This window comes from Carcharodon carcharias, chromosome 18 (genome assembly GCF_017639515.1).
Source record: "Carcharodon carcharias isolate sCarCar2 chromosome 18, sCarCar2.pri, whole genome shotgun sequence".
Lineage (NCBI taxonomy): Eukaryota > Metazoa > Chordata > Chondrichthyes > Lamniformes > Lamnidae > Carcharodon > Carcharodon carcharias.
Window position 1 is genome coordinate 42109986 of NC_054484.1, and position 17130 is coordinate 42127115.

Genomic DNA, 17130 nt, shown 5'->3' on the forward strand with positions numbered 1-17130 from the left:
ACATACCCCACCACCCACCTGAATACCCCCCAATCCTACTATTACTCCAGTCCCAAATATACCCACTGACCCAACCACCCACTCCTAGCCAAACTACACACCTCTCATCACTGTTCACCAGAAGGTCTGGTGTTTATTCCTTGAATAATATTGAGTGCATCAGTAGTAAACCTGTCTCTTCAACTCTGGAGAAAATGGTTCCTAATTGGATGTTCATAGCTTATGACTATAAATACTTCACAAGGCCAGATTCTTGACAAAAATTGTACTTATATTTGTAGGCCTGTTTTTACACATGGAAAGATTTATGGAGCTTTTTCCAGAGTGAGGTTTTGGTTCTGTTAAAGTCTTTAATGAAAGAACTAGAAATCCAGTATTTAAAAGAACTATTGTTGCAATGTTGGATTCTCCTGTTGCTTTGATGGATGAGAGTTCAGCAAAGAGACCAGTTGATCAAAATCCATTTTGTGTAGTACTATTGCAATAAAGATATTAATTTGACTTCAAATGTTTTGCAGGTCTCTACTATTTTAAATTATATTTTTAAAAAGCCAAGTGATGTCATAGTGGCTGTGACTAGGCATCCTCCACTTCTATGATTACAAGTCAGGTTAAAACAGTTCACGTAGAAACTGTGTATTCAATCTTTCAAAAAATATCAAGTTAATAGAGATATTATACAAGCTAGTAAGAAATGAATCATTGGTTGTGACCATTGTGCTGATATCAATTTTAAAATTTACACTTGCAGATGGGAAGGTAAAGGTAATTAGCCATAGTCCATGAGGGACCATAGACATCTCTCTCTGTTAGAGAGAGAGGTAGTTATATAGCTTGAGGAGGAAGTGAGTGGCCAGTCACCTGTGATAACTCTGCATCAAGCCTGGGAAAAGGCAAGGAGGCAGCTATCCATGAATAACCACAGCAGGTACAAGGATTAAACCTGCGCCATTGGCATCATTCTGCACCACACTTCAGCCAACTGAGCTAACTGAGCCACATTTGGAGAGGATAAACAAGGCAAGTGACTACACAATAAACAGTAGGATTCTGAGATGTGTAGAGAAACCAAGGAACATCAGAGTGTATGTCCACAGATCTGTGAGGATAATAGGACAGACAGATAATGTGGTTAAGAGGCACATGGAATACTTTCCTTTTTTGAGTCAGAGCAAAGAGGTTCTACTAGCAAAGCACTAGTTAGGCCACAGCTAGAGTACTTCATATAGTCATGGTCACTGTATTACTGTAATTGCATTAAAGAGGGTACAGAGGAGATTTATGAGGATGTTGCCAAGAATGGAGAATTTCAGTTATTAGGAAAGATTGGATAAGCTGGCGTTGTTTTCTTTGGAACAGAGGAAGCTGAGGGGAGATTTAATTGAGATGTGCAAAATTATTAATGAACTAGAGTAGATCGGAATAACCAGGGGGCATCAATTTAAAGTAATTAATGGAAGGTAGAGGTATATGGGAGATGATTGTGAGGGCAAGTACCCTTGATGCCCTGCCAAGCTGCACACTCACAACAGAAGAGGCGGTGGGTTGAAGAAACCAGTGTCCCACAACTCTCCAAATCTCACTTATGACTCCAAGTAGCTGGTTGTGCTTGACTTGGCAGTCGTGCAAAGCTAAGTGAGGTGCTCATCAGCTTCAGCTGGTGTGGTGTGGTGGGGGTCACCCCTTTAAAGTGCACGAAGCTTGGGAATGGCAGAAGATCCTCACAAGTTTGTAGGACAATGGCTCAGAAGATGGAGACCAGAAGGTGTGTGACACATCCAGGGCACAGTCATGATGCTTCGTAACATGAGTAGCCAGCCATCTCTGATGAGTCTGTGATCTCACACAGTTAGTGATGGAAAACCATGATAGCGGATCTCCTGGTAGGACTAGCTACAAGCAGCAGCAGCACTGGAACTAAGGTAGAGGGGCGTTGAGGAGAAATTTTTGGGAGTCTTAAATTCTGCCTGAAAGGGTGGCAGAGGCAGAAACTCATCGCTTTTAAAATAAACCTTGGATTATGAACTTGAAGTGTAACCTAACAGACCAGAGACCAAGGGCTGGAAAGTGAAATATTAGGGTGCATAATTCTTTTTAGGCTGGCACAGACACAATGGGCTGAGTGGCCTCCTTCTGTGCTGTATTTTTTTTTCTTTCTAGTTTCTCACTCAACTGTTCCTGCACATGGGGGACTGTTTTCTCAAGTTATTGATGAGCCGTTGTTTGCAAGTAAGCTGCAGTATTATAAAGCATCCAATGGTAATTACCAATTGTTTTGGCGAGCAACAAGCGTTTACTTCCAATTTCATTACAATTTCTCTTCTCTTCAGTTGCATTCAGTGACTGTTCATTTCACTCAGTCTCTCTCTGGCCTGATTTACTCGCAATCTGTGCGTCATTACGCAGAGTGCTCGTCATTGCGACCTTTACACACAATGTTTGATTGACAGCGCCACCCAGCCGAGCCCCGGAACGTGTGGACGCACATTCCCAGGGATCCGCATTCGGGAGGCTGGCATAAACAATTCCGATTCCGGGGCCCCCGCTTTAGCGTTCCAGTCTGGGAAATGTTCCATTGAAATTCGGCGAGGAAGTTGAGCGCCGTATCATCTGCCGATATCGGGATTGCTGCGGTGCACTCGGCGACAGACTGCATCTGAGTTCACACACCACCCTTCCCTCCCTCCCCCTATCAAGTTTAAAATGTTCGCTTTGCCTGGCTCAGCTATGGACGTTTTGGAGAATATGGAAGGAGACAATGTGCTGAACTTGTCCAGAATGGATCTGGATACGGTGTCTTTGGAAGAAATCAGCGAAGAAAAGCAAAACGAAACTCAACAGTTACTGTTGACATACAACAGATTTACTGTTTTCCCGGGAAGTATCGCCTGCTTCAGAAACCTGCTGTTCCTAGACATCAGCTCCAATGGACTCACCTTCATCTGCGACGAAATCCTGGAACTGGGCAAACTTAAGACATTGATAGCCAAAAATAACAGAATGGACGAATTCTCGCTGCCCAAAGACTTGGGAAAGATGGGTTTGGAAGTTGTCAATTTCAGTGGCAATCGATTCGAAGAGGTTCCTTCTCAGCTTCTAGAATTGCAAAGACTCAAATCTCTTTCACTTGGGGGAAACAGACTTAAAACTATTCCACCAAAGATAGAAAACTTAACCAGGTAAAATGTTGTAAGGCTTGCTCTTTCCCCCCACTTTCGGCAATAATAACGTTAGATGTAGCCTGTGTCCAACCAACGTTTCTAAAGCCATGATCTTTTAGAGACCTAATACACGTTTATAATTTGTTTTACACCCTAGAAGAGTTTTTATATACTAATCTTGTGTTTTCAATCATTTACTTCACTGATCAGGACAGCTGTGTTGAAACTGCAAGGTCACTCACGAGTTATGTTTTAAAACAAATACTTTACAGTTACGAGGTGTTCTGTGAGGTAGCATTAACCATTTTTCAGTAACATACTGTTACCTACAATGTCCAAAATAACAGTGCCTTGGAATAAATAGTAAGTATGTATAAGCTGGCTGCATGTTATTGTGTAACAGTTTACAATTCTATAATCTAGCCTGCTTGCTACTAATTTTTCTCTCAATAGTAACTTCATATTATCCTCTTATGACCATTGTAATGCAGCTGTGACTGTACCGATAACAGTAAGAAACAGGTCTCTTCAATTTAGTATATGTATAATATGAAATGGAGGTTTTGTGGTGCAGTGGTAGTGTTCCTATCTCTGGGCCAGAAGTTTTGGTTCAAGTCCCACTTCAGGACTTGATGACCATGGAAGGTGTATTCATAATGTGGCTAAACAGGTTGATTATCAGCCTGTAAATCTTTCCAATACACCTGGTGGCAGGTGGAAAGACAATAATTTCCTGGTCAGCTGTACTGCAGGAGGCAACAGCATACAACGGTAGTACTTTGACAAGTATAATCATGAACCAATCCAGTGGAAATCCGTGACTACCAACGCCCTCTTAGACATTGTACCAGAAGGAGGAGGATAACTGTCTACATTCTGTAATCTTAAAATTTGGCTAGGTGTTAGATGAGCTAACTGTCTTTAAGCTATGGCCTTTTAATCTATTCCCATGTAGTGGATATTGATCACAATGTAAAGTGACCATATGAGACAACATTTCTCACTCCTATACTCTTATCTCTGGTGCCCCACTAGGATCTATCCGTAGCCGTCTCCTATTTCTCACCCACATGCTTGTCCCTTGACAGCATCATCCAAAAATACAGCAAGAGTTTACAAAAGCATACTGACGACATCCAGCTCACCCATTGTCTCTCTATGGTCTAACTCTCTCTCTTGTCTGTCTCCCTGTGGTCTAATTGCTTGTCCAACATCTAGTCTTGGATGAGCAGAAATTTTCGCCAACTATTAGGAAGACCAAAGCCATTGCCTTCACTCACCTCTTTGTTTCCTAGCCACCTATTTCATCTCTCTTCCTGGCAACTATCAGAAGTTAAGCCAGGCAGTTGCAACTTTGTTGTTATATTTGACCTCAATGAGCTTCTGACCACATATCCACACCATCACTAACACCACCTATTTTCACTTCCATAACAATGCCCAACTCTGTCCCTGCCTCACTCATCTGCTGCTGAAACCCTCATATGCGCCTTTGTTACCTCTAGACTTGACTTTACCAATGCAGTTCCTGCCTGATTCCCACCCTCCATGAACTTGCACCCATCTTAAAACGTTGCTGCCCGTATCCTAATTCTCACCATCTCATTCACCCATTATCTCTGTGTTCACTGTCCTACATTGAGGCCTTGCTTAATGAGAAGACAATTTTAAAATTCTAATCCATGTTTTCAAATCCCTCCGAGGCCTGTCCCCTCTAACTCTGTAACCTGCTCCAGTCCTACAATCCTCTGAGATATCTGTGCTCCTCCAATCCTGGCCTCTTCCGCATCCCCGATTTTAATGGCTGTGCCATCAGCTGTCTAGGCCATAAGCCCTGGAATTCCCTCCCTGAACCCCTCTGACTCTACTTCTCTTTCCTCTTTCTATAACGCTTTATGACTCTGAACAAGCTTTTGCTCATCTGTATTAATATCTCCTTATGTGACTCACTGTCAAATCTTGTTTGGTAATAGTCCTGTGAATTGCCTTGGAATGTTTTATTATGTTAAAGATGCCATATTAATGAAAGTTATTGCTGTTGTTGTACCTGTTTTGTAGCATGCTACATTCTAAGTGTAACTAGTAACATTCTCCAGTGAAGCGTGAGTTTAAAGATCCTTAATCTATTTATGAAGATGGTCAATGTCGGCTTTTTCAGGGTGGTAATTAAAATGCTGACAGGAATGCATTTTCCATGGTTCATAGAGGAACCAAGTTTTAATTTTTTTGCTGTTACCCTTCAGTCCTCCATAGTCTAGCTGCAAAATCAGATCAGCAAGCAGGTCACGTGTACTCTGGTTCTTGTTAAGCAAGGCCTCGATTTTAAAAGTCTAATCTGGTGTTTTTAAAGAGAAGCCAGATTAAGGTATCAGATCAAAAACCTGAGTGAACTTCACTTTTTTAAAACTATTTGTGACATTTTGCTGCCAACCCATGTCAGCTTTGTGTAACTTAAACTCCTTTACTCCATCGCTGATATATATGGTATTGTTCCTTCTGATTCAAAGTGAGTTTGGATGAATAGTGCAGATTTTGAAAAAGGGGGATGGTGAGACAGTTGTATTTCTTGCTGAAGCTGAAGAGCCAAATATAATGTCTTCAGATTGATTTTATTTCAGCATCGCTTATGTCTGTTGAATTGAAAATTACAGGGTCTTTGCTGCCTCAATGTAAATAGTGTTAATGCTAAGAAGACACTAGGTTTGCTCATAATTTAGGGCACTAAAGCTGAGATCTCTGTTCAATTAAAACCCCATTTTAAGCCATAACAATGGAATTGTATCTTAATGAAAGAAAACCACATTTCTAGAATTAGCATTATTTGGATTAAAAGCACTTCCCCATCCTTTCTTTGTCAAACAGGGCTTCCTTAGGGTCAAGATGGCTCCAAGATGACATGCCTGTCAACGGTAGTTCAGAACCACGCCAACTCACTGTGACAGATTCAAAAATCCAATACTTTAGCTGCACCGGTCTGCAATACTCAAGGGCACTCTTCCTGATTGATCAGTCAGCCTGGCACAAGTAGATCCATTACTGGGGTTGGAATTCTTCCCACTCAGCTCCAGATAACCAGCAAGCAAATATCTTAACTTGTTTGGTGGTCTTGGCTGAACAAGCAACTGGAAGCTTACCTGTGCTCTGTACTGGTAAGTTGCATATTTAGTGGTTAGATTCCAATAGTACTCCTCTGCACAATGGGAGCAATTTAAAAAATTCCTTTATGGGATGTTGGCGTCATTGGCAAGACCAGCATATATTACCCATTCCTAATTGCACGAGAGAAGGTGGCGGTGCACCATCTTCTTAAACTGCTGCAGTCCATGCAAATAACCCATGTGCTGTTAGGGAGGGAGTTCCAGTGGCGGTGAAGGAACAGTGATATATTTCCAAGTTATGATGGTGTGTGACTTGGAGGGGAACTTTCAAGCAGTGGCGTCCCCATGCACCTGCTGTCCGTGCTCTTCTAGGTTGTGGAGATCATGTGCTCGGAAGGTGCTGTTACATATGAGCATACGAATTAGGAGCAGGATTAGGCCACTCGGCATCTCGACCCTGCTGCGCCGTTCAGGTTCTGCCAACTGCAAGTATACTCTGAACTTAAGCAGTATATATACTGCAAGGAGACCATGCATTCAATATCAGACAACTAGAAATGCTTTCTGTGTGGATTCCCTCAATCTTGTTTTGGAAACTTTTAAACAGGATTATGGATTTCTGTCCACGCTGACCAAAAATAGTTGGCATCGCATGAAATCTCATCTCTCTCAAATTTTATGTGTGTTGTGCATTTATAGACAATTAATCACACTACTTTTGAAAGTATCTAGAAAGATTTATTTGTTTTGGGAGAAGAGAAGAACTGTGCACATTTTTGTCTTGTGAAATTCATTCTGTGATTTATGACTTTGTGTTGCATGCTCCACTTGTTTGGAAATATTTTTGCAAGAAGACAGTCAAGAGTGGGTAAAGCTAAATGCAGGTTCATGAGAATGTTGCAGAAAGCAGGCATGCTGACGTGGTCATCCTTTCACAGATATCAATTCAAAACTAGTGTGATCTCTGAATTTATTCCATTGTCAATTGATGAACCTGCCAAAATTATGATTTTTTGACCATAATGCATGTATTGCTGTTATTTGAAACTTAAGGTAAATTATATCATTATTGTTCTGTAGTAAGTGCACGTCCTGACATCTCACATACCTGTTGCATGAGAATCTTTAGCATCCTAAGTATGTAGCTCTTCCTCTTAACCAATACCTTTTTTCCAGAAAGATGTTCAATTACAGAGCTGGAAGTTCGAGTAGGGAGAAATAAAGAGCACAAGATACATAGTAATTAGTGAGCATGCTAGTAACAAACTAACATTGAATATGGGCACACACATGGTCGATGCCATATATTGTGGATAAGTGTGAAGTGCTACACTTTGGGTGAAACAATGTGAAGAGTCAATATAATCCAAATGTTACCATTCTAAGGGTGGTACAAGAATAGAGAGACCGGGGAGGGGGGGGGGTGAATATTCACAAATCTTTGAAGGCGGACAGGCAAGTAGATCAGGTGGTTGAGAGAGAATCTGGGGTAAATAGAGACACTGAATACAAAATACAAAAATAAGGAAGTCATGCTAAATCTTTATAAATCTCTGTTAAGCCTCAGATGTAATATTGTATATAATTATGAGAACGTACAAACATATGAACATAAAAACTAGCAGCAGGAGTAGGCCACTTGGCTCCCTGAGCCTGTTCCGCCATTCAATAAGATCACGGCTGATCTAATTTTGCCACATTCCCGCCTACCCTGTAACCACACTTTAGGAAGGATGTCAAGTCCGTGCAGAGGGTACGAAGGAGATTTACTAGTATGATATCAGAGATGAGGGATTCAGTGGAGAGTTTGAAGAAGTGCTGATTGCTGTCTATAAAGTGGAGATGGGTAAGGGGAAACCTGAAAGAGATATTCAAAATGGAGGGGTTGTCATTAGAGCAATTAGGGAGTAACTGTTTCCCCTGTCAAGTGGGGCAGTAACCACAGGCCTGAGATTGAAAATCATTGGCAAAAGAACTGGAAGGAAAATGAGGAGAAATGTTTTCACGCCAAGTGTTATTAAGGTCTGGAATGCATTGCCTGAAAGGGTGGTGGAATCAGATTCCATAGTAACTTTCAAAAGACAATTGGACATGTACTTGCAGAGGGTTGAGGGGAGAAATCAAGGATATGGGACAACTCTTTGGATGAGCTTTCACAGCATGATGGACCAAATATACTCTTTTTGTGCCATAAAATTCTACGATGCATACTACAAAATTATGCCTTTTTCAAATGTCACTTGTTTTGATTGAATGAATAGGGATAGACTGTTTCCTTTGTTTGAGAATCCGTGACAAGAGGTTATCGATTTTAAAGTAGTCATTAAAAAGTGAGGTGGTAGGAGAAATTTCTTTTTGCAGGGCAATGTTGGACATTGGAATCCTTTGCAGCAGATTGCAGTTGAGGCAGAGAAAATTGGATACATATTTGAAGCGAAGATGATGCAGGGCTATGGAAAGAGCATGTTTTGGATTGCTCTAACAGAGTTGGCAAAAACCTATAAATTCCACGTAGAACAGACTTCAGTACAGCAGCATCAGGAGAATAAATCGACACTCATGAGCCACATGATATGATCCTCTGACGCAAGTCTAAGATATGAATTGCCCAACCCCCACCATGTTGATAGAGCAACAGGCTTTGTCATGTCGCTGCTGTGGACAGAAAGGTGACTTACTGTACTGAGATTGTGCAAAACATCGTAGACCTGAGGGACAAGCCAGTGCGGACACAATAGGCTGAATGGCCTCTTGCTGCGCTGTAACTTTTCCATTGTCCTGTAAGTCAAATGGCTTTGTTGTGTGCTGTAAGATTCTATGATCCTATGATTCTTTTAAGTAGAAATAGGATAGGGAGTAAAGCCTTTATTTGACTTGACTTGTGCATTCAGAATATTCAAACCTGCATTATAAATAGAATAATACAGGACACCAGTTAGAATACAGCATTGATGGGCCATTAAGTAATAAGTGATGTAAACAGAGCCACTCCAGTTTGTCAAATACCTCACTTTGTTTTACGAGACCTTTGAAAATTTGAATTTAACTGAGTAATTAAAGTAACTTTCAGAACATTAAACTAGCATATGAATTGATTGTTGAGATTTTAGTATCAATCACTAACATTTCATTTTAGTATCAATCACTAACATGTCAGGCAAACTTTTTTAGTCCTACACGTTTATTTTGCGATGATGCAGCTGAGGGATGGCATTGCATCATCCTTGTGGTAGCCCATGTACTTGGGGCCAGCTCAAGGTCTGTATTCATGTGGTGTTAGTGTTGGATTTGTTCTTCAGTAAAGGTCAGAATGATTCTGTAGAATCAAAGAAACTGTCCTCCATGTAAAAGGCACATTTAAAAAGCTTGATGTATGCATTGCTATACTAATACATTACACAACGGCAGTGAGATTATTTACAGTTTTTAGTTCCAGTTTATTATTGTCAATATCTAGTGAGGCAGTCCATGCTGATTCTACTTAAATCATCCATTATTCATTTGTATCCAAATATCTTTCCTGTCCGGAACACCTGTAAACTGTATCCTTCACATCCCACCCTGGTTCCTACTATTACCCAGATCTGTTCTTTTTGTCATGTCTAAATTCTTTTTTCTGTTCTGTCAGTTGGTTTTGTCAGGTTATGAAGAAAAGTCACATTCAACTCAAAACATTAAAACATTAGCTCCCGCAGATGCTGCCAGACCTGCTGAGTATTTCCAGCACAAAAACAAAGATACCTGGAAAAACTCAGCAGGTCTGGCAGCATCTGCGGAGAGGAGCACAGTTAAAGTTTCGAGTCCGAATGACCCTTCAACATAACTAAGTAAAAATAGAAAAGAGGTGAAATATAAGGGGGGTTTAAGGGGGGGTGGGACAAGTAGAGCTGGATAACGGGCCAGTGATAGGTGGAGATAACCAAAAGATGTCACAGACAAAAGGACAAAGAGGTGTTGAAGGTGGTGATATTATCTGAGGAATGTGCTAATTAAGGGTAGAAAGCAGGACAAGCAAGGTACAGATAGCCCTAGTGGGGGTGGGGTGGGGTGAAGGAATCGAAAAAGGCTAAAAGGTAGAGATAAAACAATGGATGGAAATACATTGAAAAATAATGGAAATAGGTGGGAAAAGAAAAATATATATAAATTATTGGGGGAAAAAAAGGGGGGGGGGAAATCGGAAAGGGAGTGGGGATGGAGGAGAGAGTTAATGATCTAAAATTGTTGAACTCAATATTCAGTCCGGAAGGCTGTAAAGGGCCTAGTCGGAAGATGAGGTGCTGTTCCTCCAGTTTGCGTTGAGCTTCACTGGAACAATACAGCAGGCCAAGGACGGACGTATGGGCATGAGAGCAGGGTGGAGTGTTGAAATGGCAAGCAACAGGGAGGTCTGGGTAATACTTGCGGACAGACCAAAGGTGTTCTGCAAAGTGATCACCCACTCTGCGTTTGGTCTCTCCAATGTAGAGGAAACCGCATTGGGAGCAACAAATGCAGTAGACTAAATTGAGGGAAGTGCAAGTGAAATGCTGCTTCACTTGAAAGGAGTGTTTGGGCCCTTGGACGGTGAGGAGAGGGGAAGTGAAGGGGCAGGTGTCACACCTTCTGCGGTTGCATGGGAAGGTGCCGTGAGAGGGGGTTGAAGTGTATGAGGTGATGGAGGAGTGGGCCAGGGTGTCCCGGAGGGAACAATCCCTGCGGAATGCCGCCAGTGAGGGTGAAGGGAAGACGTGTTTGCTGGTGGCATCATGCTGGAGTTGGCGGAAATGGCGGAGGATGATCCTTTGAATGCGGAGGCTGGTGGGGTGATTAGTGAGGACAAGGGGGACCCTATCGTGTTTCTGGGAGGGAGAGGAAGGTGTAAGGGCGAATGCATGGGAGATGGGCCGGACACAGCCCTGTCAACGACCGTGGGGGAAAACCTTGGTTAAGGAAGAAGGAGGACATGTCAGAGGAACTGTTTTTGAAACTGGCATCATCAGAACTGATGCGACGGAGGCGAAGAAACTGAGAGAATGGGATGGAGTCGTTACAGGAAGTGGGGTGTGTGGAGCTGTAGTCGAAGTAGCTGTGGGAGTCGGTAGGTTTGTAATGGATATTGGTGGACAGTCTATCACCAGAAATTGAGACAGAAAGGTCAAGGAAGGGAAGTCTCAGAGATACACCATGTGAAAACGATGGAGGGGTGGAAATTGGAAGCAAAATTAATACATTTTTCCAGGTCCAGACGAGACCATGAAGCAGCACTGAAGCAATCATTGATGTACCGGAGAAAGAGTTGTGGGAGGGGGCCGGAGTAGGACTGGAACAAGGAATGTTCCACATACCCCATAAAGAGACAGGCATAGCTGGGGCCCATGCGGGTACCCATAGCCACATCTTTTATTTGGAGGAAGTGAGAGGAGTTTAAGGAGAAACTGTTCAGTGTGAGAACAAGTTCAGCCAGACGGAGGAGAGTAGTGGTGGATGGGGATTGTTTGGGCCTCTGTTCGAGGAAGAAGCGGAGAGCCATCAGACCATCCTGGTGGGGGATGGAAGTATAGAGGGATTGGACGTCCATGGTGAAGAGGAGGCGGTTGGAGCCAGAGAACTGGAGGCGGTTGGAGCCAGGGAACTGGAAATTGTTGCTATGATGTAGGGTGTCAGAGGAATCACGGATGTAGGTGGGAAGGGATTGGACAAGGGGAGAGAGAATGGAGTCAAGGTAGCAAGAAATGAGTTCCGTGGGGCAGGAACAGGCTGACACGATCGGTCTGCCGGGACAGTCCTGTTTGTGGATTTTGGGTAGGAGGTAGAAGCGGGCCGTCCGAGGTTGGAAGCTGTGGGAGGAAGATCTCCAGAGGAGATGAGGTCAGTAACAGTCCTGGAAACAATGGCTTGATGTTCAGTGGTGGGGTCATGGTCCAGGGAGAAGTAGGAGGAAGTGTCTGCGAGTTGACGCTCAGCCTCTGTGAGGTAGAGGTCAGTGCGCCAGACAACAACAGCACCACCCTTGTCAGCGGGTTTGATGACAATGTCAGGGTTTAACCTGAGAGAACGGAGTGCAGCAAGTTCAGAGAGAGAGAGATTAGAGTGGGTGAGAGGAACAGAGAAATTGAGACGACTAATGTCACGCTGACAGTTCTCAATGAAAAGATCAAGAGAAACTAAGAATCCAGAGGGAGGGATCCAGGTGGAGGGAGAATATTGGAGGTGGGTAAAAGGATCCGTTGAACGGGGAGAGGACTCCTGCCCAAAGAAGTGAGCCCGGAGACGAAGGCGGCGGAAGAAGAGTTCAGCATCGTACCGAGCCCGAAATTCATTGAGATGAGGGGGCAAGGGTATGAAACTAAGTCCTTTGCTGAGCACTGAACGTTCAGCGTTGGAGAGGGGAAGGTCAGGGGGTATGGTGAATACACGGTCGGGGCTGGGATTGGAAGATGAGATGGGGCCAGAGGGACAGGCAGCGGTGGAGGGTCCTAGATGGGTGTTGGTGTCAATGAGTTATTGGAGATCGCGTTCCTTTGCACCTGAATGAAAGCCTGGATGGGTGTTGGTGTAGACAAAGTTTCCTGTTGAGGCGTCAGATGAGACGAAGAATAAAATGAAACTGGGGGCACGCGCAGCTTCGAAAAAGGGTATGGCGGTGCGGCAGCACTTTGTTTTTTATCAGAGTGCGCAGTATTTTGCTTTTATTCTTTGGCCTTATAACTTGTTTCTGTTTTAGAATTTTATCTCTGTAACCTTCCTGCCAATGCCTTCACCTAGCTCTATATCTCTGTACTTTGGTTCATTTTATTAAAATGGATGTTTTTAGTCACTAATTTTACTGTGGCTCCTGATAGTTGACTGAATCTTACTGCTCGTAAGTACTTTGCACTTCGCAGAGTTTCTGTAGAAGTTCTTTCCAGAGATTGATTTGCTGACTGCCTCGGTTTGGACCAAATGGTTCAGGTAGATCTGATAACAGTTGGACAACAGCAACTTGCATTTATATAGCATCGAAATGCTCCAAGCCACTTCACAAACATTATTAAATGAAAATTAGACTCTGAGCTATGTAAGGAGTGACCAAAATGGTCAAAGAACTGTACTCAATAACGTGGAAACATTACTTATTAATTGTAAGACTCTGTGTGAGTTTTTAATCACTGGCAAAGATTTGGCATGATCCCATTCCATGTCCAGCTCCTACCTGGTTACTGTTTAGTTTTGTACTTGGCAAACTTGTAATGGACACGTTACATTACCCCCACTCAGCAACTTTAATCAGCTGGAGTACTGCTGGATGATAAGCCAGCAAATAAATCCCAGCACAGACTTATTGCATTGTTTTCCTAGTTGAAAGTTGGGAGCATCTTGTTAGGTCATAGAAATCACTTTTAATAAGAGCCTGTCTATGCAAATACATTTGCTGAAGTGCATCTTTGCTGGCACAAACCAGTAATTTGTCAGCTACTGGTGCTGCCTAGCCACTACATTTAAACCTTGTTTGTGTAAAAAAAAAAGTTACTGAATTAAAAGGAAGTAAATGTAAGTACAAATGGGAAAAAGAAATAGAAAGATATGTTGATAGGCTTTGATGAAGGAGGGTGGAAGAAGGCTTGTGTAGAGCAAAATCACAGCATGAACCTGTTGGACTGAATGCTTTGAAATTCTGCATAATATTACATAATTAATGTTAATATTTTATTGCTGATTAGGCTTCACCAACACGATTTCTGCAGAATCATTAAACTGCCATAACAGTAAGAGGAATGCACAAAACACAAGTTACAGACAGATTCATTCATTGAATCAGTTTAACATTTTTTTGTATAATAAAATAATGGACACGTTACATTACCCCCACTTGAATACTCCATTTTACTTAACGTAAGTAGAAGAATCCTTCAGCATTTTGTCCTATAGCCTTGTTACAGGACCATGTTCTCCCAGCAGTTTCCTATTTTGCTTTCCTTTTGCTGCATGACACGCTGTACACCACCCTTATTTAAAAATACCTCACTCCAATGTCAGCTTTTTGTCAAACTGATAATTCCCTTACTCCACCCCATCAACTTCAGAAATAAAATCTATCAGCCTAATTTGGTAAAGGTCTCTTCCAATTTCGGATTGTTACGTCCGGGACAGGAGGAGTGCGTGAATTATCAAGCCCCTCTACTCTGCAGGCCGTACCATTAATTTAAATGTTTAACTTTCTCATCGAAATGGCCAATTGTTTACCTATACCTCTAATATCCAGAAGAAAAGAGACTCTGACCAGGCTTCTTTCAAAAACTCAGAATAATTAATTTATTTTGAAACAAAACTTCTTTTAACAAGTTGCAAGTACTGGTTAACACATGATAGTAACCAGGAAATTTAACTATCTATCTCTTCCTAAAGAATTTCCCCAGCGCGCACACAGACAAACAAAGGGCAAACAGGTAGAGTCTTTCTGCAGAGATGGGCTTTGGAGGATGGGTGTTATAAGATAAAGGATAAAGTCCGTAGTATCTCGACACTGTTGACCTGGAGTTTTCTTGTGTGAAGCCGGCCTGCTGGTCCCAGTGGATGCCTGGAAGTTCTCATCGCTGGTCTCAGCTTTGTATATTATCAGTCACTGCAAGCCAGTTGGAGCAGCAGCGGGAGCGGAGCGGAATGAACCTGGTGGTGAATGGCGCCAACAGAACTTCTTAATAGACTCCTGAGAGTCAAGGCCCAGATCAAGCCAGTCAGAGCAGCAGCTAACCCCAACAGGATCCCTGCCAGAATTCGAAAAGGCTGACGAAAGTGATGTCAGCGCAATGCAAAGAGCTGATTAGTAGGTAGTGGGTAAGTTGTTTTTCTCCACCTGAAAGTTACATTAAGGAAAGGTAAGTGTTCTAGCTTTTTCTAAAAAAAAAAGGGAGAAATGTAAATAATTTTTTACTTGGCTTAAATTTAGGGTAAGAGTATTTTAACTAAAGGTATGGCCAAGGGAGCTCAGTGCCATGTTATGCATGGCCTGCAGTATTTGGGAAGTCTTAGATGCTCCTTGCAGTCTGGGTGACCACATCTGCAGGAAGTGCCACTGACTTAATCAGCTTGAGCGCTGGGTTTCGGAGCTTGAGTGTTGGCTGGAGGCACAGCAGTGCATCCACAAGGCTGAAAGTTACTTGGATGGCACGTTTTTAGATGTGGTCACCCCACAGCTTACAGGAGTGCAGTCAGAGAAGGAATGGGTGACCGCCAGTCAGAAGAAGGGAGGCAGGCAGATAGTCAGGAAAGCTCCAGAGCGCATCTCACTCGAGAATTGTTTTTCTGTGTTGAAAAACAATGAGAGTGACGGTTCATCTGGTAAGTGCAGCCAGAGCCCAGCTACGCAAGGGGGGAGGAGAAAGAGAAGTAGAGCAATAGTGGTGGGATACGGCAGATGGTAAAATTTGAATTCAATAAAAATCTGTAATTAAAAGTCTCATGATGGCCGTAAAACCATTGCCAATTGTTGTAAAAACTCATCTGGTTCTCTAATGTCCTTTAGGGAAGGAAATCTGCCTTACCTGGTCTGGCTGACATGTGACTCCGGACCCACAGCAATGTGGTTGACTCTTAAAAATGCCCTCTGAACGAAGGCAATTAGAGTTTGGCAATAAATGTTGGCCTAGCCAGCGACACCCACATCCCATGAATAAATTTTTAAAAAGGAGACTCAATAGTGATGGGTACAGACAGGTGTTTTTGCGGCTGCAGGCGTGACTCCAGGATGGTGTGTTGCCTCCCTGGGGCCAGGGTCAAGGATGTCACTGAACAGCTGCAGGGCTTTCTGAAGGAGGAGGGTGAACAATCAGAGATTATGCTTCACATTGGTACCAATGACATGGGTAGGAAGAGGGATGAGATCCTGCAACAAGAATTTAGGGAGCTAGGTAGCAGATTGAAAAGCTGGACCTCAGAGGTTGTAATCTCTGGATTATTCCCGGTGCCATGAGCTAGTGAGTATGAGAATAGGCGATAGAGCAGATGAATGCATGGCTGAAGAGTTGGTGCAGGAGGAAAGGCTATAGATTCCTGGATCACTGGGTCCATTTCTGGGGAAGATGGGATCTGTACAAGTCCGAAAGGTTGCACCTGAACTGGAACGGGACCAACATCCTTGCGGGGTGGGGGGTGGCAGTTTGCTCGTGCTGTTGGTGGGTGTTTAAACTAATTCGGCAGGGGAAATGGGATATGGAGTGGAGGTGTAGTAGGGGGTGATGTACAGACAAGTATAGAAGAGAAACCAAGTCAGTCTGGAAGGCAGAATGTATATAGTCAAGTTAAGGCACAAGGGAGCATGGCAAGGCTGGATAGCATTTAGTTTAATGCAAGAAGTCTTGCAAGTAAGACAGATGAGTTGAGGGTGTTGATTAACACATGGTGATATAACATTGCTATCATGGATGGAGACATGGTTGAGGGAGGGGCAGGGCTGGCAGCTCAATACTCCGGGGTATAGAATCTTCAGGTGAGACGGGGTTAAAAGGGGAGGGGGTGTCGCAGTATTGATCAAGGAGTCAATTACTGTAATAAGGAGGGATGTTATCTTAGGAGGTTCCTCAAATGAGGCCATATGGGTAGAATGTAAAAACAAAAAGAGGGCAGTCACATTGCTGGGAGTATACTATAGACCCACAAACAGCCAGGGAGAGATAGAAGGGCAGATATGAGGCAAATCTCAGAGAAGTGTAAAAATAATAGGGTAGTAATAGTAGAGGATTTCAACTTAGCCAATATTAACTGGGATAGACAAAGTGTGAAAGGCTTAGAGGGGTTGGAATTCTTAAAATATATCCAGGAGAGCTTTTTAAGCCAGCACTTAGATAGTCCTACAAGAGAGGGGGCTGTGCTGGATCTAGTTTTAGGGAATGAAGTTGGGCAAGTGGTAGAAG

The 17130-nt window shown here is 42.9% G+C and overlaps 1 protein-coding gene across 1 annotated transcript in view; it reads left to right on the forward strand.

Moving 5' to 3' along the window:
* Positions 1–2522: 2522 nt before the first annotated feature.
* The window catches only part of lrrc58b (leucine rich repeat containing 58b), a 61227-nt gene continuing 46619 nt past the window's right edge, over positions 2523–17130 (forward strand). Inside the window, exon 1 of the mRNA XM_041211653.1 lies at positions 2523–3179. Within this exon, the coding sequence (XP_041067587.1) occupies positions 2704–3179 (476 nt within the window). The 5' untranslated portion in view covers positions 2523–2703. The remainder of the gene's footprint in view (positions 3180–17130) is intronic.